This window comes from Pollachius pollachius, assembly GCF_949987615.1.
Source record: "Pollachius pollachius genome assembly, chromosome: 1".
Classification (NCBI taxonomy): domain Eukaryota; kingdom Metazoa; phylum Chordata; class Actinopteri; order Gadiformes; family Gadidae; genus Pollachius; species Pollachius pollachius.
In genome coordinates, this window is record NC_136934.1 from 37,479,365 (window position 1) to 37,504,273 (window position 24,909).

The 24,909-nt window shown below is 43.7% G+C and overlaps 3 protein-coding genes across 4 annotated transcripts; 1 reads left to right on the top strand and 2 right to left on the bottom strand.

Moving 5' to 3' along the window:
* The first annotated feature begins 15 nt into the window (after positions 1-15).
* On the top strand, positions 16-2,541 carry LOC307080014 (uncharacterized protein). Its single transcript, XM_079742570.1, has 3 exons — positions 16-79; positions 375-450; positions 547-2,541. Exon 3 carries the CDS (start codon positions 859-861, stop codon positions 2,530-2,532), a length of 1,674 nt encoding a protein of 557 aa, XP_079598696.1. The 5' UTR covers positions 16-79; positions 375-450; positions 547-858; the 3' UTR covers positions 2,533-2,541.
* Positions 2,542-16,446, bottom strand: kcnn4 (potassium intermediate/small conductance calcium-activated channel, subfamily N, member 4). Of its 2 annotated transcripts, XM_079742585.1 has the most exons (8): positions 15,920-16,446; positions 12,751-12,846; positions 11,355-11,830; positions 8,820-8,958; positions 6,689-6,799; positions 5,076-5,197; positions 4,234-4,303; positions 2,542-4,005 (listed from the first exon to the last, which is right to left on the bottom strand). In XM_079742585.1, exons 1-8 carry the CDS (start codon positions 16,202-16,204, stop codon positions 3,835-3,837), a joined length of 1,470 nt encoding a protein of 489 aa, XP_079598711.1. In that variant the 5' UTR covers positions 16,205-16,446; the 3' UTR covers positions 2,542-3,834. The 2 variants fall into 2 exon arrangements, with proteins under 2 accessions (XP_079598711.1, XP_079598712.1); XM_079742586.1 differs by lacking the exon at positions 2,542-4,005 and having other exon boundaries at positions 4,242-4,303; positions 5,029-5,197.
* A 1,170-nt stretch (positions 16,447-17,616) lies between these two features.
* Positions 17,617-22,906, bottom strand: LOC307071180 (uncharacterized protein). Its single transcript, XM_079730098.1, has 5 exons — positions 22,767-22,906; positions 20,005-20,182; positions 19,620-19,757; positions 18,874-19,258; positions 17,617-18,757 (listed from the first exon to the last, which is right to left on the bottom strand). The coding sequence occupies exons 2-5, from the start codon at positions 20,175-20,177 to the stop codon at positions 18,557-18,559; spliced, it is 897 nt and encodes a 298-aa protein (XP_079586224.1). The 5' UTR covers positions 20,178-20,182; positions 22,767-22,906; the 3' UTR covers positions 17,617-18,556.
* Between the last annotated feature and the right edge of the window lie 2,003 nt (positions 22,907-24,909).

Genomic DNA, 24,909 nt, shown 5'->3' on the forward strand with positions numbered 1-24,909 from the left:
ATCCGGTTTAAACCCGACGTAGAAAGATTAATAAAGGAACTTTGTCTTATGATTGCGAGGGATAAACTATGAAAACGTGGTAAATATGACAACATTAGCAGTTGAATTTCTATTTTGAACCACTGTGGCAGGATACATTCCACGTATAGGTTTTGCGTGTATTATTTTGATAGGGTTAGCATCATCACATGCAAAATTGTATTTACACGGACCAACACAATTACACATTTCTGTGGAGGTAGTTCAGCAAATCAATCGGATTGTATTATTCGTCTTAGTACAATTAATTTGCCCTGCTTCAACGTCGTCTTTTAGAAAATACGCTTGTGCAATATAGTGAACAACGCGAATGTGTTATCGGTGTACTATTGTAGAACAGATGGGTGAATGAAACTGACACATGCTGGACCCCATGGTTAATTGGACTGGTTGAGGTTCATATTACAACAGGTATTAACCTAAAATAATTGTCCTTTACTTTGTATATATTCATCATTTGTCAATTTGTTTTACCTATAACCTCATACATTCTCCTTTCAAATGTAGGTTCTGCAGGACAGCATCAATGCTAGTATCGGTGGAAGGCATAAGTCATGTGTAATTCCTTAAGTATACACAAGACTGTTGTGCAGAAGACGTTTTGATATTTTTTCATTATTGCCAGATATGCTTCTGATACAGGAACTAGTTTTACAACATATGAGTTAAACACTGCTTGGACATGTCCCTGCTCAAGGCAATCTTTTAAAGAAACACTGGACTGCTGGATTGCCGATAATTCAGAAGAATCATACATCATTGTATGTATTCTTCAAAGAGGACTCTACTCCCTTTTCAAAAGATTGTGATTTTCCACAAATGGCAAAAATGTTAAACAGCCCAATACAACACAGCATTGGACCAGTGTCAGCCACGATGCCTTGTGTGACGGTAAAAGAAGAAAGAGATGATATTGAGCAGTATCAGTCTACACATTACATGTCAAGGCAAGATTTCAAAGTGGAAAATCCTTACGATGGAATGTACGACGACTGCAACGGCACAAACCATCTAACAAGCCACACAGACGACAACCAGCGACACTCTTCGGACGACGATTCATCCAGAGACTCCTCAGATGATGGAGCGGGGGAATTTAATCCAGAGGAAATCGGAGGACCGATTTCACACGACACTGATTCAGATTCCTCTTCCGAGTCAAGTTCGAGTGGGTCATCCAGCAGTTCCTCCTCTACAGAGACCATGGACGACCCTGGCGACGACGTCCCGGCCGTGACACAGCTGATGTGTGAGAACTGTGGCAAAGGGCCCTTTAAGAACCTCAAAGTCCACCTGCATCACTGCAGTGGCATGGCGAGTCCGTTCCAATGCTCGGTATGCAAGAAGAGCTTCCGCAACGAGAAGGCTCAGCTAAAGCACAGGGCGCGTTACCACGTGTGCTTCCTCTGCAGCGAGGTGTTCGTCCACTGGAGCCTCTACAGGTCTCACGTGTGTCCCAAGGGCCCCAAGCCGCTCTCCCCGACCATCTTCTGGAGCTGCTCCATGTCGCCGCCCAATAAATGCAATATTTGTAAAGCCTGTTTTGCTACCAAGAATAGTTTGCTAAGTCATATGGTCTTTGTTCACAGTACCAAGGTGACCTCCAAAGTTTGCATTATTACGAACCCTGCTCTGGTGACGCCGATCAGCACTGCCTCTTCCGCAGGTGGATCTGGACTGGTCTTTTCCTCCAGTGGAGTCGCACCTTCTCAGGATAGCAGAGGAATCCCCCCCACTATGAATGGACATTGTTTTAAGACAGAGAAGGGTTTACTAAACGGGCATGTGGCCAACTTCGTGACTGGTGTTCAGACCCCTCCTCACAAGAGCAAAACCAAACCACAGGCTCCTGTCCAGAGTGCGGTCCAGCATCGCGTGAACACTAGATCCAGAGCGGCGTCTATAGCAGCCAACGCTGGAGCAACCAGTGCCTTGACTCGGCAAGCAAAATCGTCCTGGACGGCCGCCACTGTGGTCTGCAAGGCTAAGCCGACAGCTGAGCATCCCCCCATCGTTATGAGGATCTCTAAAACCAAGAGCCAGGAGCCCAAGAAGAGCCTGCGCACAAGCTGGCGTTCCAAAGGCTCGTACCCCTGCCGGCAGTGCGGCGCCGTTTCCCAGCAGCCCTCGCTCGCTGTCTCCCACCGCTACCGGCACCGCGGCCGCCGCCTGCACCGCTGCCAGTGTGGGCGCAGCTTTGTGCGGCGGCTGCACCTCCTGCGACACTGCGTTCAGCACGCCGAGGCCAGCAGCTATATATGTGCCAAGTGTGGAGAAACCTTCCGAGGAGCTAAACTCCTTGTGGAGCATTTAACGGGCCAATCAAGGAAACCTGCGGGTGTTTCCTGGACACAAAAGTCAAGGAAGAGTTGCATCAAGAAAGTTCCCTTTTGTTGTGAATGTGGATTGTGCTTCGACAGACCTTCTGCTTATATATGGCACCAACTTCAAAACATGCAAAAACCAAAGGTGCATAGAAAACGCTTAAAGTGAGACTTTACAACAGATCCATTTCCTGATGAATAGGTTTGGGTTGTTGGTGCCCCAACACAAGCATTCAAGTACAAGTGGTTTTATTCTTATTTTTTTTACTTTCTAAAGTCTTCCATTTTATGATTACAATGGTTTGGTATTTGTGACTTTAGATATGGCACTGAACATTATTTTATTTATACATATTGATTGATGAAAAGGAAATAAAAACAGGACTCCTTCTGATAAAATGTTTTATTATAGTTTTTGTCTTGCCTGCAAAACTGTTGACAGACAAATGTAACACAAATGCAGATTATATAAAATAACTTCTGTTTATTCTGAATAATTATCCATATTCCATATAACAAACCCCAGTTGAGATGTTTCTTTACCTAACTCTAAGACAGAACATTAGAAGACCTTTTGAAGAGTTTTTATTTAATTGATCAACAATCCTCGCTGACATTTCAAAGTATGGTTTATCATTTGTTTGGATGAACAACTTTGTGAAACCAGGTTATTAAAAATTTTGTTAAAGTCGGTTTTCATACTGGCCCGTTGCCTGTTTTCTTAATCTTAAACTAGCCATGTAAAGGCTTATAATGCTTAGATTAAAAGTCAGTGGCACATTGTTGGCAGTTATGTTCCAGCTGCGGTCGACTTTGTGAATCACCAGCAGATGGGGCTATTTGTGTATATCCACCAGATTGGCCTGTTCTTTGCCAATGGCCCAGCGGTGTGTAAGCCCAGATATTCATTTTATACACCTGATCAGCATTGATCCATAAATGAGGCTTAATGTTCACTAATAGTTTTACTAGAAGTAGGAATATGGCAAACAATAATGTTGAAAGGATTTTGTAAATTCAATAAATACAAAAACTTTGTAGCAAACAAATATAATCAATTTGTGGGCTTTTTAACTTTTCATTTCAAGTAGAAGCTAAACAGCGATGCATCAGAAGCAAGCACTTTCCTACAAAACATATATTTGTATTCCCCAGGAATAAGGCAATGTTAGCCTCTTTATGAAATGTAGCGAAATCAACACACTAATATTCATACAGGCCAGAGATCACAGAATAGTCTACAAAAGTCTATGCAGCATTTAACATATAAAATAAAATAAATCATACTTCTTTGAAGTACATTCAGTGTGGTTCATACAGGGTTTGTATCTGTTGAGCAGCTTTAGAACGACCAATCAAGATGATATATTGTGCAGGTTTTCATGTTACAGCATGTTACCCTGTTCATACTTGGTTAGACTGACGTCCCACGGACCTGACTCCCGAGAGCGGCCAAAGAGTCCCGACTGTGCTACCTGATATCTGGGTTGCGGTGGCACAGCGCTCGAGACAGGAGCTCGGACGTTTGCTGGAAGCATCGGTTCAGATCGTCCAGCTTCTGCTCCATGGACAGGATGCGCTGCTCCAGCTCCCGGTATGAGTTGTTCCAGTTGGCACTCAGGTCGCACATGATCATCTGCATCTGTTAATGATAAAACACAGCTGGGTGGTTATCTCCTGCAGAACTTAACCTCTATTATCCAGTAATCTTTTCTGTAATAATGGAAGTCTATGTAATATCGACCCCCATATTATACTTGATCATCCACAGTTTTAGAGGGAATGGTTTGGGTGCCTGGGGGGAGGGGGGGGGGGGGGTTGTTTCTGATGTACGATTAATGAGAGGTAACAGATCCTGGGGCGCGGTCACCTTCGGGAGGTCCACCATCTCACTGGCGTAGTCTCTCAGCTTCCTCTGCTTGAGACGCAGGTGGCGGAATCTGTGGAAGGAAGAGTGATTGACAGATTCTTTCCAGTAGGTGTTGCCTGGTAATTCCGTGGAAACTAGATGAAATTCACTTTGATGTGTATGATATCACTCAGCCCACAGCGGCTGCGCTGTAATTGTTGATCCAATAAAGAAATGGAAAATAAAATGTGCAATAAAACAGATGCACCTAACCACCGAACTAAACAACCATTTAGAGCAAAGAATTATTACGCATGACGCACTAACGGTGACCTCAACGTCTCTGAAATGCTGCTCAGTCTGCCCAAAACAAAGGTGTTGGAAAGTCCAAGGCAAATTGTATCTGTGGTGTATTTTCCTCACTGTAAAGCAAGTCCAAACCCTTAAAACAATCATGGTGATATTATTAATATTCCTAGTTACTACAGGCTACATATCCGTTGACTTCTCCCATGCCATATCATATGAAAATAGGTGAAATCCAGTTTTTCAAACCTAAATAATAATGTATTCATGCAATATATGTTCCTTAGAAGGGACTTGTCACATTCCAATTTACCCTTATGTTGATGAGTCATTCATGTGATCATATTTAAACAAAAATGTTTAATGATCTTTATACGAGACAGACAATGTCAACACACACCTATGTACCTACCTTCCATTTCCTCTCTATTACAGATACACACACACACACACACACACACACACACACACAAACACACACACACCGCACACACACATACACACACACACCTGTGTGTGCACAGGGCCAGCCCTGCAGAGTGTGGGGGATGACTCACACTCTGATGGCCTCCAGCAGGCACCGCTGGTGTCTGCGCTGCTCGGCGCTGCTCCTGCGGGAGAGGTCGGTGCGGTGACGCAGCCAGCACTCCCTCAGAACGTTGGCGGCCGCGTGACGGATCTAGGGAAGGCCATGCTCAGGGATCAATACGAAGTGTGCCTACGCCAACCGTAATGTCATTCATGTTCAACGGAAATGTGGCTCAATGATCAACCTGTGCTTAGCTAAGGTAGGGACAGGGAAATATTGGACTGACTCAAGGCCGCACTCCTGTTCCCTTTGATTCTATTCCCGTACGGACCTTCCTGCTCAGCACGCTGTCAGGGCTCTGCGATGTTGTCACTCCTGGTCCTGTTATGGTGGGCTATTAATACTATTATGGTCTGTCAGTGTCGGCATCCAGGTGTCCTTCCCGTTTTCCCATCAGTGTATGTACCCGTCGCGCAGAACAGTACTCCCAAGGATGCACAGCACACGCACATTCATGGCGGTTTCGCACACGCGCGCACAGCCCTTGAACACAAACACACCAAAACACCCCGTGAGAGGTGAGGGACGCGTCGAGGAACAGGATGCAGGCGCCCGGGAGGGGAAGTTGTGGTATCCTCCCGACAAATGGCACAACACCAGTGCTACGCCGGAGTGCAAAGAAAACATTGCAGGGATTTACGTGTGATCTCTCACATGTTATTATATAGTTTATGTGTGATGTTTGACATGTCTTTGTATAGTTTCGGTGTGATGTCTCACTTGTATGTTATTAATGTGTGATATGTTTTTTATGCGCCATAAGAATGGTGTCCTTCCCTCAGCTTGTTACTCTGTGTTTCGTTTTCTACCTTTCCAGAGATAAACAGATGAATCCTGTCGGACAGCGTAACCCCTTCGCAAGACACTTCCGAACACAAATACACACTGAAGGACACACTTACATACACTAACACAATCCATTTCCTGTCCATCTCAAAATGACACACGTACCTTTCCTGAAAGCCAAACAATTATTTCCTCACTTTGACGCCTCAGAGTCTATAAAGAGACCCCCTGACACACACTTCCCCCGACACACACACATGCACACACACACACACACACACACACACACACACACAAACACAAAATCACAAATGACCAACAGTGAGAAACCCAGGCCTTCTTCCCACACTTTCCTGTGTGCTGGTGTGGACTATTTAAGGAAAAGGAAGATTATAAAAAGACACCAAAACAAGGCAGCGGAAACAACCTGGACCAGAGTTAGAGAGGGACAAATCTGTTGTGTCATTCTCGTGCCTCCTCTTGCACTTCTGAGTCGACGGCGAAACGTTTGGAGGGAACGTAAGTCCCTCTTTTGACACACACCCTCAAGGGCAGCCCCATAGGAAGTGGGGCTGTTGTCAGACCATGGTTATGAGAGTAATTAGATCAACAGTTCACATCGTGATAGTACCCTCCACCAACATTGCCCTGGGTCATTTTCATAAGTGGTTGGTTCAGCGTTCAGAAAATGGAAGATAAATCTATTTTAGTTGTATGTGTTTGTGTGTGTGTGTGGGTGTGGGTGTTTGCCTTGGCAGTGATTTCTTGGCATGCTGACAGATCGTTAGCTCTCACCCTCTTAGAGATCTGGATATCCAGCATGAAGAAATGGACGTGCTTCTCTCCTTTGTTCAAGGCCAGCTTCTTAGTCACTACCGCCACCAGCATGGCAGTGCATGCTACGCCCTGAAATCAAACATGCACGCATGCACACACACACACACATAAGCAAAGAAACACACACACGCACACACCCACACAGACACACAGCACATGGTATTAAGATCCCCTTTTGGAACCGTTACAGTTACTGCATGAATAAATGGATCGACATTTTGAATTTATTAGGTCATAGAAGCTAAAACCATCCATGTGTGTTTGGATTTTAACGCTTTCTCTAGGTGTAATTTACAGCCCAGATCACGTACCCTCCGAGGCAGAAAGACAGAAGTGATGTTGGTCTTTCTACTCCATATGGTTTCTTGTAAAACATCAGTTATGTTTAGCAAACTCTGTGGTTCAACATAGATCTGGTTGCCCCGTGGGCCTCCCCTGGGGATAGTGCTGTGCTATTGCTGGACGGGGAGCTATGAAAAACGAGTGCCCTGCATTCATGTAGTCACACAGTCAACTGAGGTCATGGGTCGTGCATGCGTACAGCTTCACAAGGAACAATGAAGTGATGATTAATAGTCATATACTGGAAAATTTAATGAAGATTAATGAGATTACCTTTACTCCGTTCTATGGCTTGCATGGGTGAAACAGGAAGAGAGAGAAATTAGGCTTGCGCATGTAAAAGACCGCCATCCATTGAATTGCTCACAAATACATCATACAAGCATGTAAGCTGTTCTTTCCTGAGATGTAAACTGAGAATTCTCCCTGCTGAACGTCCTACACGTCTTTAATCATACTTGAGATTCTATATTCCGTGTATTGGACTGTGTTGTTTTACACCAAAATCAATCGCAAGCTTTTCAACATTTTCCATCTTAAAGCCAACTTTACATACTTACTTTGCTAACTAGACCCTGGACAGTGATTCTACGATTCCAAGTAAATTCCCTGAAGATGGCCTCGAAGCGTCTTCCCTTGGATCCTTCCACATAATGTGAGTGGAAGTGGAAACAGTTGGTTACCAACTGGCCAACTGTGGAACACAAAGTTACAGCGCAGGCCAGAGTGTTGCCGAGGGCAACTCCTGATTAGAAGAGATCCCAGACAAAGCACAGGTGTGGTCCTGTCTCCCTCGCTCCATTATTCCAACACGGTGTTTCTCTACTGGTAGTATTAAAAAAACCCGTTATTTTTCCTCTAATGGGCCCACGTCGGAACGCCATGTTGTGGCCGTGCCAAAGGCTATAAAGCCAACTAAAAATGGATATGGTGGAAAGTTTCTGCATGATACTTTAGGGGGAGGTTATAAAACACGGCCGGGGTGAGAGCATGTGTCTGGCCCTGGTGTGAACAACGGGCGACGTGTTACGCATCAGAACACTGATCCACTGCTCCTCGTCCACTCAGACCAACAACACCAGCAGGGAAACCCCGGTCACATCCTGCTCCCCAGCGCGTTTATAGGGCTTTCACTGGGGATGATGTCATGACGACCGCAGCCTAATGGGCCTGAATTGTACTTGTGTACGTATTATTAGGTATGCGTATTATTATGGCTGCGTATTATTATGTATGTTTATTATTAGGTATCTTTCTCGAGGAGCCTGCTAGGCTAGACGTGACCATTCTGACATGGCGTAGACTGGACAAACCGTTGATAACGTCACAAAAGTATATATATATATATATATAGCATAATGGGGATTTACTGTCCTGAATCCCTCCTTCAAAGGTCCAGAAATAAACGCTAACTTGAGGTATGCCGTAAAATGAGTAAGAATAGCAAAACGATGACATCACTAGTCAGCAAAACCATCATGATTTCCTACCGCGTCAACAGGGCCCTGCTTCAATGCTCTTTCCTGTTTCCTAAGGAGGTTTTACTTGACGCGGTTTGAAGAAGCACCTGGCACGACCCAAGTCCCGCTGAGGACTTTCATCTCAATTCACTCAGAGATCATGGAGAAGAGAAGAGAACATTGACATGGGGCCTGCGGGAAACACGTTCGCACGCAGCTCTCTCGGTAACGTGCTGTCACGGTGTCCTACGGATGTTATCGAACCCTTGGGGTCCCCGTCCCGTTACCATGACGCCGGTGAGAAGACACACGCCCTTGCCGCAGCTCGTCTCTGGCGATACGTCGCCGTAACCAACGGTAAGGAAGGTGATGGCGATGAGCCACAGGGCCGTGTCCATGTTCCCCGTCTTCACCTGCTGCTTCTGCCTGCAGGGGGCGTCAGAAACACTGAGTCAGACAAACAAGACAACTATGGGTGTTACTACTTAATGTGCTCCTGACTGTTATAATGCTACTAGCGTAGCTCTTAATAAGCTCCTGGCTATAATACGACTAGTGTTAATGTGCTCCTGGTTATAATTCTGCTAGTGTTAATGTACTCCTGGTTATAATACTACTACTGTTGTTCTTAATGTGCTCCTGGTTATAATACTACTATTGTTGTTCTTAATGTGCTCCTGGTTATAATTCTACTAGTGTTGTTCTTAATGTGTTCCTGGTTATTATACTACTAGTGTTAATGTGCTCCTGGTTATAATACTAATAGTGTTAATCTGCTTCTGGTTCTAATACTATTACTGTTAATGTGCTCCTGTTATAATACTACTAGTTTAATGTGCTCCTTGTTATAATACTAGTGTTAATGTACTCCTGGTTATAATACTACTACTGTTGTTCTTAATGTGCTCCTGGTTATAATACTGCTAGTGTTGTTCTTAATGTGCTCCTGGTTATAATACTGCTAGTGTTGTTCTTTATGTGCTCCTGGTTATAATAGTACTACTGTTGTTCTTAATGTACTCCTAGTTATAATACTGCTAGTATTGTTCTTAATGTGCTCTTGGTTATTATGCTACTAGTTTTGCTCTTAATACACAATTCAAATTAATAAATTCACTTCCTGTTTTCATTCTGTCCTATTTTACTCAAAACCTAAAACTGATTGCAACATTGGCGAGCTAACACGCAAGACTCAAAAAGCGTTTTCTGTAATTGAAGAAAAGGTAATTACAGTTCACTAAGGAAACTAAATTCAAAGACAAAAAGCCCTTTCATGAAATCAAACAAATCACAAAATACCGGAATAATACTAGGAACAAAGCACCCATTAGGGTTCAAATACAGGGATAGCCTCATGCTGTTTATACTTGATGTTGGCTCGCACTGTGCTCTAATTGGCTCACGGAACTCAAATAGAAAATTATTTTCATTCAATCTGATATTAGGAACACAATCCAAATAGGAATGTTAAATTGACCATCAAGGTTTTATGGGGAATGGGCCGACAGACATTTTGTGTGTGTGTGTGTGTGTGTGTGTGTGTGTGTGTGTGTGTGTGTGTGTGTGTGTGTTTGTGCGCGTTTGTGTTTCCATGTTTATGTATGTTTTGTGTGTGTGTGTGTGTGTGTGTGTGTGTGTGTGTGTGTGTGTGTGTGTGTGTGTGTGTGTGTGCATGCTTTTTTGAGTAAACAAGTATTGAAAGATTGAATATTTGAAAAGAGGTCCTATAAGCAGAGTTCTTGGGCTTCTAAGTTAAGGTAATTTACTGGTTAGTCACACCACTCACCTATGCTCCCTGCTGTCATAGTGATATACTGCGGAACATGAAGACCAAAGTTTTTAAGCAGAAATGTAAATATTTGAATGTTGACTCAGATTAATTCAGGTGCCTTCACTGGAAAATATTGTGTGTCCCTTATCTAAAGAACAAGCTTTCCGATATGCCTAGCATTGTAGATGTGAGTTGTCTTGATATTGGGTACTTGAAGACATAACTTTCCTAATCACATTTGTCTAATCACCTGTAACAGCGATGCAATCTTTTAGAGTAAAACCCACTTCAGCATGAGAACCATAGTGACTCAGTTGTTCTTATTTGCATAGAAAAGGGTCAATTTAGAACAGTGGTGCTTTATAACCAAAATTAAAGGTGCAGTGTGTAGAATTTAGTGGCAGCAAGCGGAACGGACATGGCAGTAATTTAATTAAATGTTCATATATTTAATTTGTGTATCGTCCCAAGATAATATAAATCATGTTTTCGTTACTTTAGAATGAGCCCTTTGTATCTTCCACTGAGCTGCCATGTTGCAACGTCATGTTTCTACAGTAGCCCAGAAGGGCAACCTGCTCTACATAGGACACATCTTTCATTCAACAATCATTATCGCTATTGTACCTGGAAGCCATGACCTATAGTTTAACAGCCTACATAACTAAATACAATTCATAAATCTATCAGGGAAACCCATTACTTGATATTTGGCTACTTGATGCTGTCGTAGACAATGAAACCTTTTTGGAACACGCTGCACCTTTAAGTGGAGTCTTGCAAAGATCCTCCATCACAGAGGCGTCATGGTGAAAACAGGTCAAGTCAGATGTGCCACGGCCATCAGTTAACATCATGAGATACTTCCGTGTTCGCCCCTGCTACATACCTCTGTGATAAAGGCCTACAGCAAGCCCTTTTAGAAATGTTAGACTTTTCTTCACACACTTAAGTACTTCAGAGTTGGACGGACATTTACTTACACCTAATATAAAGGAGCACAGGCCTCTTAAGGCGGGCTTCCCCCATTCTCGCCCGGCAGCGCTCCTACCTCTCGCACAGGGTGAGCATCCAGGACGCCACCAGCCAGATGAGCAGGATGAACGCCAGCAGGGTGCGCGCCGGGTACTTGTCCATCAGCACCTTCAGCACGAAGCGGAAGGTGAAGTTGATGTTGTTGAGCGAGCCGATGCTGCGGTACGAGGCGCTCAGCAGCACCTTGCTGTGCAGCAGGATGGCGCGGTGCACCAGGTACAGCCGCAGGAACATCAGCAGGGACAGCAGCAGCTCCGCATCCGCCACACGCTCGCCGTGCCGCGGCGACACGCACAGCACGGACGCCGTGGGCGAGAGGGAGGTGTTGGCGTCAGGGCGCTGGGTGCGCCACTCCGGGGTGGAGAGGGCCACCTCCCAGTAGGTCCCCACGGGATGCACTGTGCACACCAGCAGCTCCAGGGAGATGAGCAGCATCTTGTGGCCGGTCATAGCGATGCGCCAGTCCACGTGATGGTGGTCGATGATGAAGAGCTGGGAGGAAGAGGGCCGCCACCGCATGGTAAGTGCAGATAGATAGTACACCCAAAGGGAGGCTGGTAAAAACCAAGCCCTCTATACACGTTTTCATATTTAACTTGAGAGACTGAGAATGTTCCGATGGGCTTTCACCCCTTCTGTCTATCTTCTTTGTGAATAGAGAGACTGCCTTTTATAGAGATAGTGGACTCCCCCTCTCTTATAAATTTGTATATGTAGTGAACATACTTACCCTAACCTAACCCTCAGATAGACCATCCTAACCTAACCCTCACACAGACCACCCTAACCTAACCCTTACATAGAGCACCCCAACCAAACCCTCACACAGACCACCCCAACCAAACCCTCACATAGACCACCCTAACCTAACCCTCACATAGACCATCCTAACCTAACCCTCTGTAACACATAGACATCGAACAGATCATACATTTCATGTCGCAGTGGGCCTTCTCTGTACATGCGTGTGTGGAATGCGTGATTAATCCCTCTCCATTTCTCTCTCACAAACCTCTCTTTGCCAGAACACTGCTAAACAAACAAATTAGTTGAAGAACGAGTCTGCGGGTAGCTCTGTTATACCTTCTCTGGCAGAAAAATCACTGCTGGGAGATGTCAATCCTATCGTCATGATTTGAATGTATGGCGGGAAGCCGCCACCGACACCCAGTTGGTAACATTCATAATACTGAAAATTGAAGAGCTTTCATCAGCGGGCCATAGACTCAATCACCATTGTGTTACTTGATTCTAGACAGATAGTGTCTTAAATGAAGATCTTTAGGGATCTTTAAGATTGCCCCTTCAATAGTGTTTTATTTAGGGAGCGTTTCCAGAATCACTGGAAAAACAGGAAAGAATTGACTATCTTGTTAAGTTGGCTCATGAACAAAGGCAAAATGAATACTTACCCTAATGTCTTTATAATGAAAAGCTATGATGAGGATCAGCAGACAGGCTGTAGACATACTGATGGAGCAGCTGATGATGAAGGAATAGGAAGAACCCTGGAAGCACAATGTATCAAACACAGGGTGCATAAGACACAGGCTGCACCAGACACAGGCTGCACCAGACACAGGCTGCACCAGACACAGGCTGCACCAGACACAGGCTGCACCAGACACAGGCTGCACCAAACACAGGCTGCACCAAACACAGGATGCACCAGACACAGGCTGCACCAAACACAGGCTGTTTTGAACACAGGCTGTTTTGAACACAGGCTGTTTTGAACACGGGTTGCACCAAACACAAGGTGTTTAAACACTGGGTGCACCAAACACAGGGTGTTTAAACATTGAGTGCACCAAACACTGGGTGCTTTAAACATTGGGTGCACCAAACACTAGGTGCTTTAAACACACATGTATTCCAAAATGTAAACTCATGTGTATTGAACACAGGGTATCAAACAAACTGTGTATTAAACACACTGTATTAAGTGCACAGTGTATTAAACACAGTGTATGAAACACACTGTGAATCAAACGCATATGTATTCAACACACATTGTCTTGAACACACTGTGTTTTAAAGGCATGAGTATTACACAAACAATGTATTAAACACATACGTGTATTAAACACGTATTAGCAGATGTGTATTAAACACAGTGCATGACAGTCATGCTAAGAAAAGAGTGGAAGAACTTAGTAATGTGTCACTGCAGGGTCACAGACCTGCAGCCACTCAGCATTCATGGACAGAGGTTGAATGGATGATGGATGGATGATGGATGGATGGATGACTGGATGATGAATGGGTGGATGATGACAGGATAATGAATGGATGGATGACTGGATGATGGCTGGAAGGATGACGGATGGATAGAAGGATGATGGATGGAAGGGTGGCTGAATGATGGATGGATGGATGATGGATTGATGGATGATAGAAGGATGATGAATTGAAGGACAATGGATGGATAGATGAAGTGGAGTAATTGGATTGTAGTTAATTTTCCACAGTACTCTAATCCTTTATTTGCAGTAAACGAGAGATGTCACCATCCTTTCCACAGCAGAGGCTTCCCAACATCTTGCCTGCAGAGTTTCTAAATGCGTTCTGTAATGTTTTCCCTTTGGAAACAGTCATTTCAAGGCCTTTTAAACAACCTAATTTGCACTAAGCTTAATACGGCTGGTTGACTTAATGTGGTACAGACGAGACGTGACAGCGTCATAGCGATGGCTGGCATCTTGTCAACATGTGGCAGACTGCGTGATTGTAATAAGTAACTAATAAGCACGACGCACTGGTGTTCTGCCATGGTGGCGCGGCTCTCTAGACACTTGGATGGGCAACACAGAGCTCTCAAATTATCCACTTGACCTGAGCGTGGAAAGTAATGTGATGTTTTCCTGCCCTGCGGTGCCCTGTTCCTTTGTGTGTGGGTGCTGACTTTATAGGCCAGCTTCTTGTAGCTCTCTACTGACCAGCAGACAGCACATGGTGGCCAGTGAGTGGGCTGTATGTGAAAAACTAGCTGTAAAGAACTTGCCTTAAATAGCCAATTTCCATCAAAAGCAGGAACAGAAATGTTAGTAGACTGCTGTTTCACTACTGCAAAGTACATTGCTCTACTATATACACAGTAGGGCTCTGCAACGGTGATGGAACACTTTTCAGATATTCCAAATGCGCAGTCGTATTTCTTCAGGTAATGGGTTTTAACTGCTCCTGTACAACTGATACAGAACATGAATATGATGTCTGCTGCTGTAAATATCAACATTGGCAGGAACTCTAAATATTAACTCTGTGGATATTTGTAAAGTGAAGTAGTGTAATAAACAGGCTGGGCTGTAAGACACCTTATCTCTGCAGGGAAGGAAGGCCCTTAGCTCTATATTCCTGCCTTATGTGATTGGGTTGTTGTTGTTGACAAGGGGGATCTTGACACAGTCCATCACCTCCTCCTCCCTGGGGCAGCTTGGATGTTTCGGGGCATTAATGAGGGATTACTTCCCACACGTGCGTGCCTAAGGAACCGGGGGAGTTAATCATTTGCTGATTTTGTGGCCTGGCGTAGTTATCCACAGAGATTTGCATCGCCTCGTGTCATGAGGCCGTGCCACCAAATAGAGTGGAAATTCAACTCTGATCAGCTTGTCGGGCTGGTCCGGGCCCCAGGTGCAAAGCGGGGGGGGGGGGGGGGGGGGGGTTACTGGCATCACTGCTGTGACCACACAAGGAACACACAACAATTGTGTTGTCGAAGGACATTACACTCAGTGGTGACTGTGAGTGTGGAAGCCTTCAACATCACTATCAGTAACAACAGACCTTAAGTTAGGGGAAGTAATCAGTTGTAAGACACAAGTCCTCTAGTTTCTAAGTTGAGACACAAGGTTAAGAAGGGTTCTTTCAACTTTACAAACGCACTACAGATGGCAAAATGGTGTTTGGTCAGTTAGTGATAAGCCCGCCTCAATCTTTTTGGCTGACGGAGAACACAGATTTAAAAAAGTATAATTACATGATGTTTCATTTTACATGTGGGGAATTTTTGTGAGTGTTGAGTGATGTAATTAATAATGTGACCACAGCTTGTGGAGTCTCGTGAACTCAACGGTTTGTTTAAACGCTCCTCTTCCTGACATTATTAAAGTACATTGTTTCCTGTGTGGTCGCTATATCTCCCACCTATATTTATGCAAAACACAAACAAATCCCCGTTGCAGCTAGCTTTGGAAAGGTAGGTAGGCACAATTTAAACGAAAACATTAATAGAAAAAGGCTGTCATGTAAACGGCGGGGTTATCAAATAATATCTCACACAGTGCAGTGTTTCTCCCATTGTCTGTGTGTGTTTGCGTGCGTGCGTGCGTGCGTGCGTGTTCACGCATGTGTCTGTGCGTGCGCGTGTGTGCGTGCGTGTGTGTGTCTGTGCGCGCGCGACACACATGAACATGCAAGATTTCTGGTTAAAAAAGCCATTTATTTAACAGGCCAATTTGTTGTAACAATTAACATTCTGGATGCATTGGTAAGCTGCGCCTGTAGCGTTGTTAATTGTCAAGTTATCCAGTTGAATCCACGGTGCAGACCCACGGTGTGAGGTGGAAGACTACTTACCGGATGATAAACAGACGGGCACATCTCGGCGCGGCAGATCATCAGCAGGATGCCGAGGAGCGCGACGCCCAGAGCCCACGTGCAGAGACGCTTTTTATCCTCCAGCACAAATTTCCTGTCCCGCAATCGGTATAGATTGTTGCCCTCCACGGGCGTCATCCGCTTGGGCAGAGACAGAGGCACGGTTATCTCTGTCGTGTCTCCACTGTTTCGTCCGTTCAGCCCATCGCGATTGACATAATCGCCTTTCGAGTCGCCGTTTGAACCGCTGGTGGTCATTTCCATCTCCGCAGGGGGGAACACGGGACGGCGACCGCCGCCACTCTCCCCGCTGTTGTCTGCAGACGCCGGTCAGTGTCCGGGTCGTTCGGCTCCAACCGTGCGTCCTTCTCAGGGACGGGAAGAAGAACCGTTATAATAGGCCCACTGAAAACCAGGCTCCTTTCGCGTCCGTCGCTCATCGAAGTTGCTGGTAAACCAAAGATAGTTAAACCTACTGGAGTTCACCTTAACGCCCCCTAAAACCAGAGCGTCTAACTGATAACGTTTGAGCCGCGCCACGTGTTTACATGGATGTGAGTCACATCGTGTGGTCCCTTTTATCGGCACGGTTGGACGCTATTAGCCTGCATGAATTGTTATATTGTAAGTAGGAATGACAGAAGTCTGCATCTATCCATTCTCATCTCCCAAGTTGCCCATATAGTGCGACGTGGGAATAATAATTCAAAGTCATACGGTTTTCAGATTCATATGCGGCCCATATAAGCCTAATTTAAGTAGGCTTCACTTTTTCTTTGCATGAATCACTAAGTTAAACCAAAGGAAAAACAGTGAGTAGCATAATCCTGCTGTTGAATGTAATGGTAAATAGGCTGCATAACTTTATAACGCATTATATTGTCCATACCTCCGGGTTGTAAAGCGTAAGTGTTTACTTAACAATTGTCCGACCTATGCTTAACTTAGTTTTAAGTATGACCAGTTTTATTTACTCAACGCTCGGGTTTGAAGTTAAGCGTAAAGATAAGGAGGATGAAGCTGCTACATGGGAGGCTACTGACCCCTGGTGGTCAAGTAAGGCAACCGATCTAGAGCTGCTGTAAAATAAGGGCGAGCCTGTCAATGAGAGGGAAAATTATGCTTTTCACAGTGGCGGTTCTACGCCCAGTAACTCCCCGGGCGAGACTTCCTTCGAGCGGGGGGTGGGGGGTGGGTTGTCTCATGACCCTGTATCATTCATAATAAGACCCTTTAAGATTATGTCTACTATTGACATTGTTTGCCAGCTCCACAGCATGCTTTCCATACAGCCTATTTTCTCCTACAAAAAGGAGAATGTTGGTGACCTCAAGACAGGTTGTCTTGTTGACCTCGCGAGAGTAAACCCTCAAGCTAATATGATCATCCCATAGCATGAATGCATCTAAACTTAATAATAAATGTATATTATATATTATAACATATAACCCTCCATCAGCAGCAGACTGTGCTTTCTGGCAGCTTCAGTGATTGTTGACAAAGAAGACTGTGCATGGTAAATTATGCCCACATTCTTCTGGATGTTGTAGCAGCAGACGAACAGCAAGACATCAGTGTTCTGATGTCCGAACCAATAACCATGCGATTTTTTTTAAACATGGCAAAATGATAGACCTCACGTTTTAATCATCATAATATGGAATAGGAAACAATGGTTAATGTCAAAAAAGAGAATTTACTGAATAAAATAAATATGCAACAAAACCAACAACACACTGCTGGTTCTTGCAGTAAACTAGGTTCCAGTCAAGTAAGAATATTATTTTCATGTTCAAATATATACGCAACAGAACCCACAGGCAAACACCAAATAGCTACAATGTTATCAAAAAAAGTCTTAAGTTAACAATTGGTAAAAAGAAAAGAAAAAAAAAGCATGTTGTATAGAGGTAGGTATAAAAATTGCAACACAAATGTTAAAAAATATATAATTGGGGCCATCATACAAAGAAACAGAAATATGAATCACAAAAATCTGTAATTTTATTGCGATAAAAGCCTGCGGTATATACAAGCAGTCTCGTAAAAATAAATGTATCTTAATGTACAAATATTGTGATTCTCAATCATTTAGGATATGAAGCCCTGCCTCACACTCCACTAAACTACATTTGGATTTGTTCTATATACATTTGCACCTTGTCAGTGAGTGGTCCAGGTAACAGGGAGATAAGGGAAGACGCCTGAGAACAACAATAAGAGCTAAAATACACCTTGCTGTGGGTTCCTGAGATGTTCCGTACCAGCTCTTGAAGGATGTCACTCCAAGATGGAGTCCCATATTGTGCATTGGCACCACAGATAGGATGGAACCCAAAGCCCTTTTATAAAAACACAGGCTGAAATAACTATGCATTGGTAATACATGATTTTAAAGTGAATGGCAAGGAATTAAATTATGTTAATTAAGATTATGTTAAAAAGCAACTTCGATGTGTTGCTTAAGTAATTACATAATTTTGTGAAAGCTTAAAAAGGCTAAAAGAGGTTCTATAAAATACAGTGATTTCACATGATTGGCTTTAATTCATTTCAGGCCTGTGCGTGTCTTGGCTGTTTCAACTCACTAAGTCCACCTTTTTGTTAACCGCCCTTTCACCTGGCGCCTATAGGCTGGAGCGGGGCCTGTGGAACGATAAAGGGTGGAGGCGGCTGGGGCAGGAAATAGTATCCAAACACCGGTGGTGGCGGAGGCAGGGGGGCGCACACTGGAGTGAGGAACACGGGGGCGCTCTTCTCGAACCGCGGCCACGCAGGAGCAGGTTGGTAAAAGTACTGCAGGGTAGCAGCAGGCATCTGGTGAAAACAGAGGTTTGGCAATAAGTGACTGAAATAAGTTTTGTACTGTTAATCTTTAAACCGAGGTTGTACCTCAGCAGAGCGCAGCAGCATGACAAGACAAAGAGGCTTACCAGGTTCCTGGCGAACTTGGTCTTCTTTGGTAGGTCTCTGGACTGCTTCCTCACCCTATCCCTACTGCGGGGCACCATGACGATCACATACGGCTCTCCTTGCACCGGTTCTTCCTGGTCTCCCTTCTCCTCCCCCTCCGTCTGCTGCGCCTCCTGCGGCGCCTGGGCCTCTCCGGGCTCCTTGGCCTCCTCCTCCGTGTCGCTGGAGGTGGTGGAGCCGCAGTCGGAGGAGGAGGCGGAGTGGTAGTCGGAGGTGTCGAGGCCTCCTGTGTCCTGTCCTTCCCCCTTCAGCTCCTCCTCTCCTCCCCCAACGGCTGGTCCTTGCTCCTCCTCCTCCTCCTCCTGGAAGCGAGCCACGGTGAACGGCCTGCAGTTCTCCCCAGACCTACAAGGAGAAATGAGAATAGGTTTTTTGTTTTATGCACATTAGACTTGTTTAATCATTTTTATGGACGTTGGAATAGTTTATTGCTTTCATGGATGTTAGAGCAGTTTATTAGTTTCATGGGCATTAGAATAGTCTATTCGTTTCAGGCACAATTTTAGTTTAGACATTGTATTGCTAGGTGTAAAAATCAAAAGGCGTAACTTACAGTGCAAGTGATGGTCTAACAAGGCATCAGGAGAATGCAAATTTGGTGAACAAAACTGCGGACACCGGACGTCTGGAGACTGAAGAACAGCGCTGTTGTTGTCTGTCTGTGTGTGTGTCACACTCCACTGAGTGGGAGGTGGCGGTGACTCACCGTGCGCACACCTCCAGGGGGTCAATCCACAGCGTGAGCTCGCGCGGGAGGCCCAGCTGGGCGGGAGTGAGGTGGCTTTCTCGGCAGGCCTTCAGCAGCACGTCGTCACAGACCAGCCCGTTGATGATCTGGATGCATCTGGGGGGCAATCACATGTCACGAAGGGCTTGGAGAAAGGTGGTTTGTATTTTCAAGCATATCTTTTATTGTCACTCACACTTTGAGCAGTCTGAATCTCATTAAAACCATTTAGTATATCTTGGTTAATAGCTATCGCTCTTATATATTATAAGTTAGTGCAATGCTTTCGGTAACTACTTTGGTGATTATGGTCACAAATACGTATTGACAGAAGGTGACTGATTTTGCCATGGGTGATATTTACCTGTATGCCTGTCCTTTGCTCGGGCAGTTCTTGTACCAATGGCCGCTGTATTTATCACAGAGCTGTTGCTGCAGCTTCCCTGCGAACACCTCTGCTTCATCCGCGTCCAGCTTGCCACGCTCCATTGCCATGCGCTTCAGGAAGTGGACTCCGGCCCTCACCTCTCTTTCCATCGTCTCTGGTAGAGACAACACATACCAAGGTTTATGTTACAGCACAGGGCACTCAATTGGTATATGATACTCTAGCACTGCTTTTTGTAATAAGCAGTGAAACCACTTCAACCCTATGTATGTGGATCCTTATTTCAGCTGCAACTGCACTTGCAACAGCCAGGTACTACTTTTCCCTGTGTCCAGTTAGGGAAAGTACGTGGATGACAACATAGTATCGACACTGTTGCGAGTCACTGTTTGTAAACGGCAAACCCCATGCAAATCCCAGCACTACAATGTCTCCATGCAAAACCTTCCAAAGTCCTGCAAAGGCTCCGCCACGTTATCTTCTGATAGTGTGTGTGTTTGGGTTGAGCCAATGTCAGGTCGACCGTACGAGTATTTGCTATGTACCTCCGACGTAGCGGCCTGATTTCGAACTAACACTGAAAAAGCTGTGCCAAGTGATTTCATCAGGGATTTCCGAGATGTCTCCTGAGGAGCTTAACTCTCTTGTTCTGAGGTGGGAGAGCCATTTGTTTTTGTGGCTTTCGACTTCACTTAGAGGATTGAGATCTACCTTCAAGCACGCCGCAGTTGTGTCTCTGCTTGTAATGTTGTCCTGAGAGGAAATTAATGTTTGTGGAGGTAGGCCCCTGCCACAGGCCCGCTGGTGAAGGAGAGTCTGGTGACAGGAGCGTTGCGGGCAGAAATAACCTCTGGTCTGATGTAAGCTCGGTGTTCAGCGAGACAACAAGCCCATAATGTCCACATGGTCCTGTCAGAGTACTGATTAGTGCTGTTTCGGGGCGGCCTAATTACCACAGTTGTATATTATATGATACACTGTCATCCCTGAACATTGCCGCGCTGTTATTTTGTCTGAGACACAAAAATATAAATAAACATATGCAGAGTTGAGAAGAGTCCCCATTTGGCAACTTTATATGCATTCTGGGCAAGATTGCATTGCATCTGGCATGACTATTTAAGCTAACCTTAACCAACCTGAACTAACCCAAACCAGGCCAAACCTTTGCAATGAAGTCCATCCTCACCTAAAATGAATGTGAAACAATGGGATTATCCCTTGGGTCTTCTTGGTCTTTTCTCTGGAGATTTTAGAATGTTTTTTTAATATTGATCCTGCCCACTATGAATAGAGTCCAACAACCAAGGAGAGAAATAGGATTGTAAATATGTTTAAGTACATATATGTTTCACTTATAAGTATCCCACAGCAAGGGCGTAGAAACCGGGGGGGATGGAGGGGACGTGTCCCCTCCAATATTGGAGACAGGCGCATTTGTCCCACCTAAAAATTATACCGGGGGGAGAAAAATATTTTATTTAATTTTGAAACCGCAACACAGCGTCTTGTCACCGCTTCTTATTCTTAAAAACTGGATGATTGACCGTGCAATTAAAGAATTTATTTGATATTTATCAGTTCATTACTGCCATTCAAAATATGTTTTCCTTTACATTTACAAATGTATCTTTTTAGTAGAATAAAATATATTTGTGAATTTTTTCAGTGTAGTTAATTTATGACATATTTCTGTTCAAACCATTAACGGATCTGTCACGTTTCCGATATGTGTCCCCCCCAATGTTAAACTCATTCCTACGCCGCTGTCCCACAGTGACATCAGAACATTACAGATAATCATTTGACACATAGCAGAGCAAATGTCTCTACTTTGAGTGAGTTTGCCGACCTGCTGTTTCTCACAGCCCTTGCGCAAATAGCTTTAATGCTTACTCAGCACAATACGTTAGACCTATCTTCCTTTATTTATGACCCTAAATTGCCATGAGCATTAAATTATTTACATATTACAAATTATTATATATCATTAACACTAATAGTAACATTAACACACTACATTTGAGATTGAGTTGATGACTCCAAAATGTGGAGTTGACATAATTAGGCCAATCGAAGTTTTTACATTGGGACTTGGGCAGAGTAATAAGCCTATAATGAACATGTCCATTACAGACTTTAATGGAACCACCTGTTAAATAGGCCTATATAAAAAATGAAAATCTTCGGAAATCAGGGAAACGGAAAATGTAATTTGTTTCGACTGAACAGATTTGGTTGTAGATCTGTTACAGCAGAACAGAAGAAATACGACAGAAAAGAACGGTAGTTCACGGCTGTGGGCTGTAGGACCTAAACAATGGAAACACGCACTTGAGCCCGAGTTGGGAGTTCTGGAAACCCCCCCAAGAAAACCATACACGGTACTTTATAATCTGAGACGAGTAGCATACAAAGATGTTATTAGACATTAAGAGGGCTTCTTTAGCGTTATTCAAATGGCTATATTGATGCCTTTATCTTACATCATACATAAACTTCTTTAAAAAAAAAAAAAGACGGCAACGATATAGACAAGACTACAACATCTTAAGATCGACCACTTAGGCTACATCCTGTTCGAATTGACATACTTATTATAAACGAATATATATATACATATATATATATATATATATATATATATATATATATATATATATATATATACATAGCTTAAATACATAAAAATTAAAACATCTGAAACCTATACAACTATTATTCATTAAGTTACTCACATGAAATTGTTTTAATGATTCGTGAATATCGGCTACCCTGACAGGGGTTTCGCTTTTTCTTGGCTCTTTCCGGAGTTTAGGCGAGTTATTGTTGTCAGCACATGTTGCTTCCTTGTTCTGTTCTGGTAAAGCACTCCACGTTCCTCATGCGGGCTGTTGTAGTGAGTTGTAATAAAACCTCGTACTCAGTCGCGACGAAACTCCCGCATGGGGGGGCTCCAAATGAGCGTTATTGGCAAGAGAGGGCGGGACTTTCAGATAAATTGTTTTGGCGGCAAGAAAAAATGAGGGACTTCCGACAGAGGGATATAATTTTTTTGTTACATGATTAAGGTGCTTTTAGATTTGCCAAATGTTTCGTGAAATCTCCATACTTATTCTTGAAAAAAAAGAAAATTCATGTTCTTCTTATTCTGTTCGCTCTCGGGACTGGTGGCTTATACGGCTAACAGGAAGTAAGAGACCAGAGATGACGATATGATAGACCGGGATAAACGCTACAGTTCAGGATCCTCCCCTTCGTCCACGTTACTCATGTAGCGCTGGCGTGCGTCTGGGGCTGTTGTAGTGACGTCATGTTACCGTCAGTGTGACTCACTTCCTCAGCGCGATGAGCAATGCCATGAGTTATAACAACATTGCTTTTTACTACACCCCAGTCGAAATATGGACGGCTACGTTGGAACCAAAGGTGTGTTTTAACTCCAAAACCACACGGGTGAAAGTGTTATTAAGACACAATGCATGGCGATCTTATTTCATACAAGCATAGCCTGCCGTATTTGTGACATTGCCACCACGACTTAATTTTTCATTTTTTCTGTGCGGTTTTTACTGATGATAAAGATGACAATCAAAGCATTTACATTTGACCCAAGGAATTTGATAACCCTAGAAAATGTCATATTTATTCGTGACAAAAATAAGTCACTGACAGGTTTTTTTCACAGCTTTCTTTGTGAATAAAATTAATAGCTGTTTAATTGTAGCTGTGTCTATCATTCATATAATGTCTAAAGAAGCTTTCACTATTCATCCACAGTAGTTGTAATATAATTAGATTTGGTAGGTTTATCTGGGTAGTATTGATAGTAATAATTATTGGATTGGATTGCATTATTCCTTCCACGATAGTCATGTCTTGTCTTTCTATGAACACTAGAGGGCAGGCTGGTGTCCTATACAGGCTACCTCACTCCTCCTTTCCCTCTCTTCCAGAGGACAGTGGGTCAGATAGCTGCACGCATGGCATCATTCAGTTAAATCATAGCCCCTGTCCCAAATGTCAAGTCAAGAGTTACTGATGGTGTGTGTGTGTGTGTGTGTGTGTGTGTGTGTGTGTGTGTGTGTGTGTGTGTGTGTGTGTGTGTGTGTGTGTGTGTGTGAGAATGACATGATAGTGTCTAGAGTTTTTATCTTGTAATATTATCAATTTGTTTTCGTGAATTGTCATCTTTTACACTTAGCTTTCACATAGCAATGAGCTCTTATCGTGTTCCATCGAAAGCAGTTAGTATGGTTGAATTTTCGTGTTATGTTTCTCCTAATGCATACATAACTCAAGTGTTCGATTATATTAATCAAGTTAAGTATAAGAACGATTTTAATCAAGTATAAGATATGATAATAATCAAGAATTAGAGATGATATTTATCGAGAATTTGAGATTATATTAATCAAGTTAAGCATTAGAGATTATATCAATCAAGTTTAAAGATAATTTCAACCAAGTATTAGAGAGGATTTTATTTAAATATTTGAGAGAATTTTAGTCAAGTATAAGAGATGATTTGAATGAAGTATTAGAGAGTATTTGAAGCAAGTATTAGAGAGGATTTTAATCAAGTGTTAGAGATGGTTTGAATCAACATTGCACCATTAATTTTTCTATTGTCATCCACTCCTGATGGTGTCAACGTGTCTTGAAACACGCCACACCACATGCAGCCGCGCTTCGCCTTTAACAACATATTGATTTCCCCCTTCTGCAGAAAGCTTAATGCGATCGATGGCAGAGGCCCTTTCAAGATCAGTGCCAGTATAAGCATCTCTTCCCCTAACGCCCAGCGCGCCTCTTTCCCCCTCAGGTAACGATGTTCTCGGCTATGTCTGCATTAAAGGACAAGCGTTTCTTTCTTTCTTT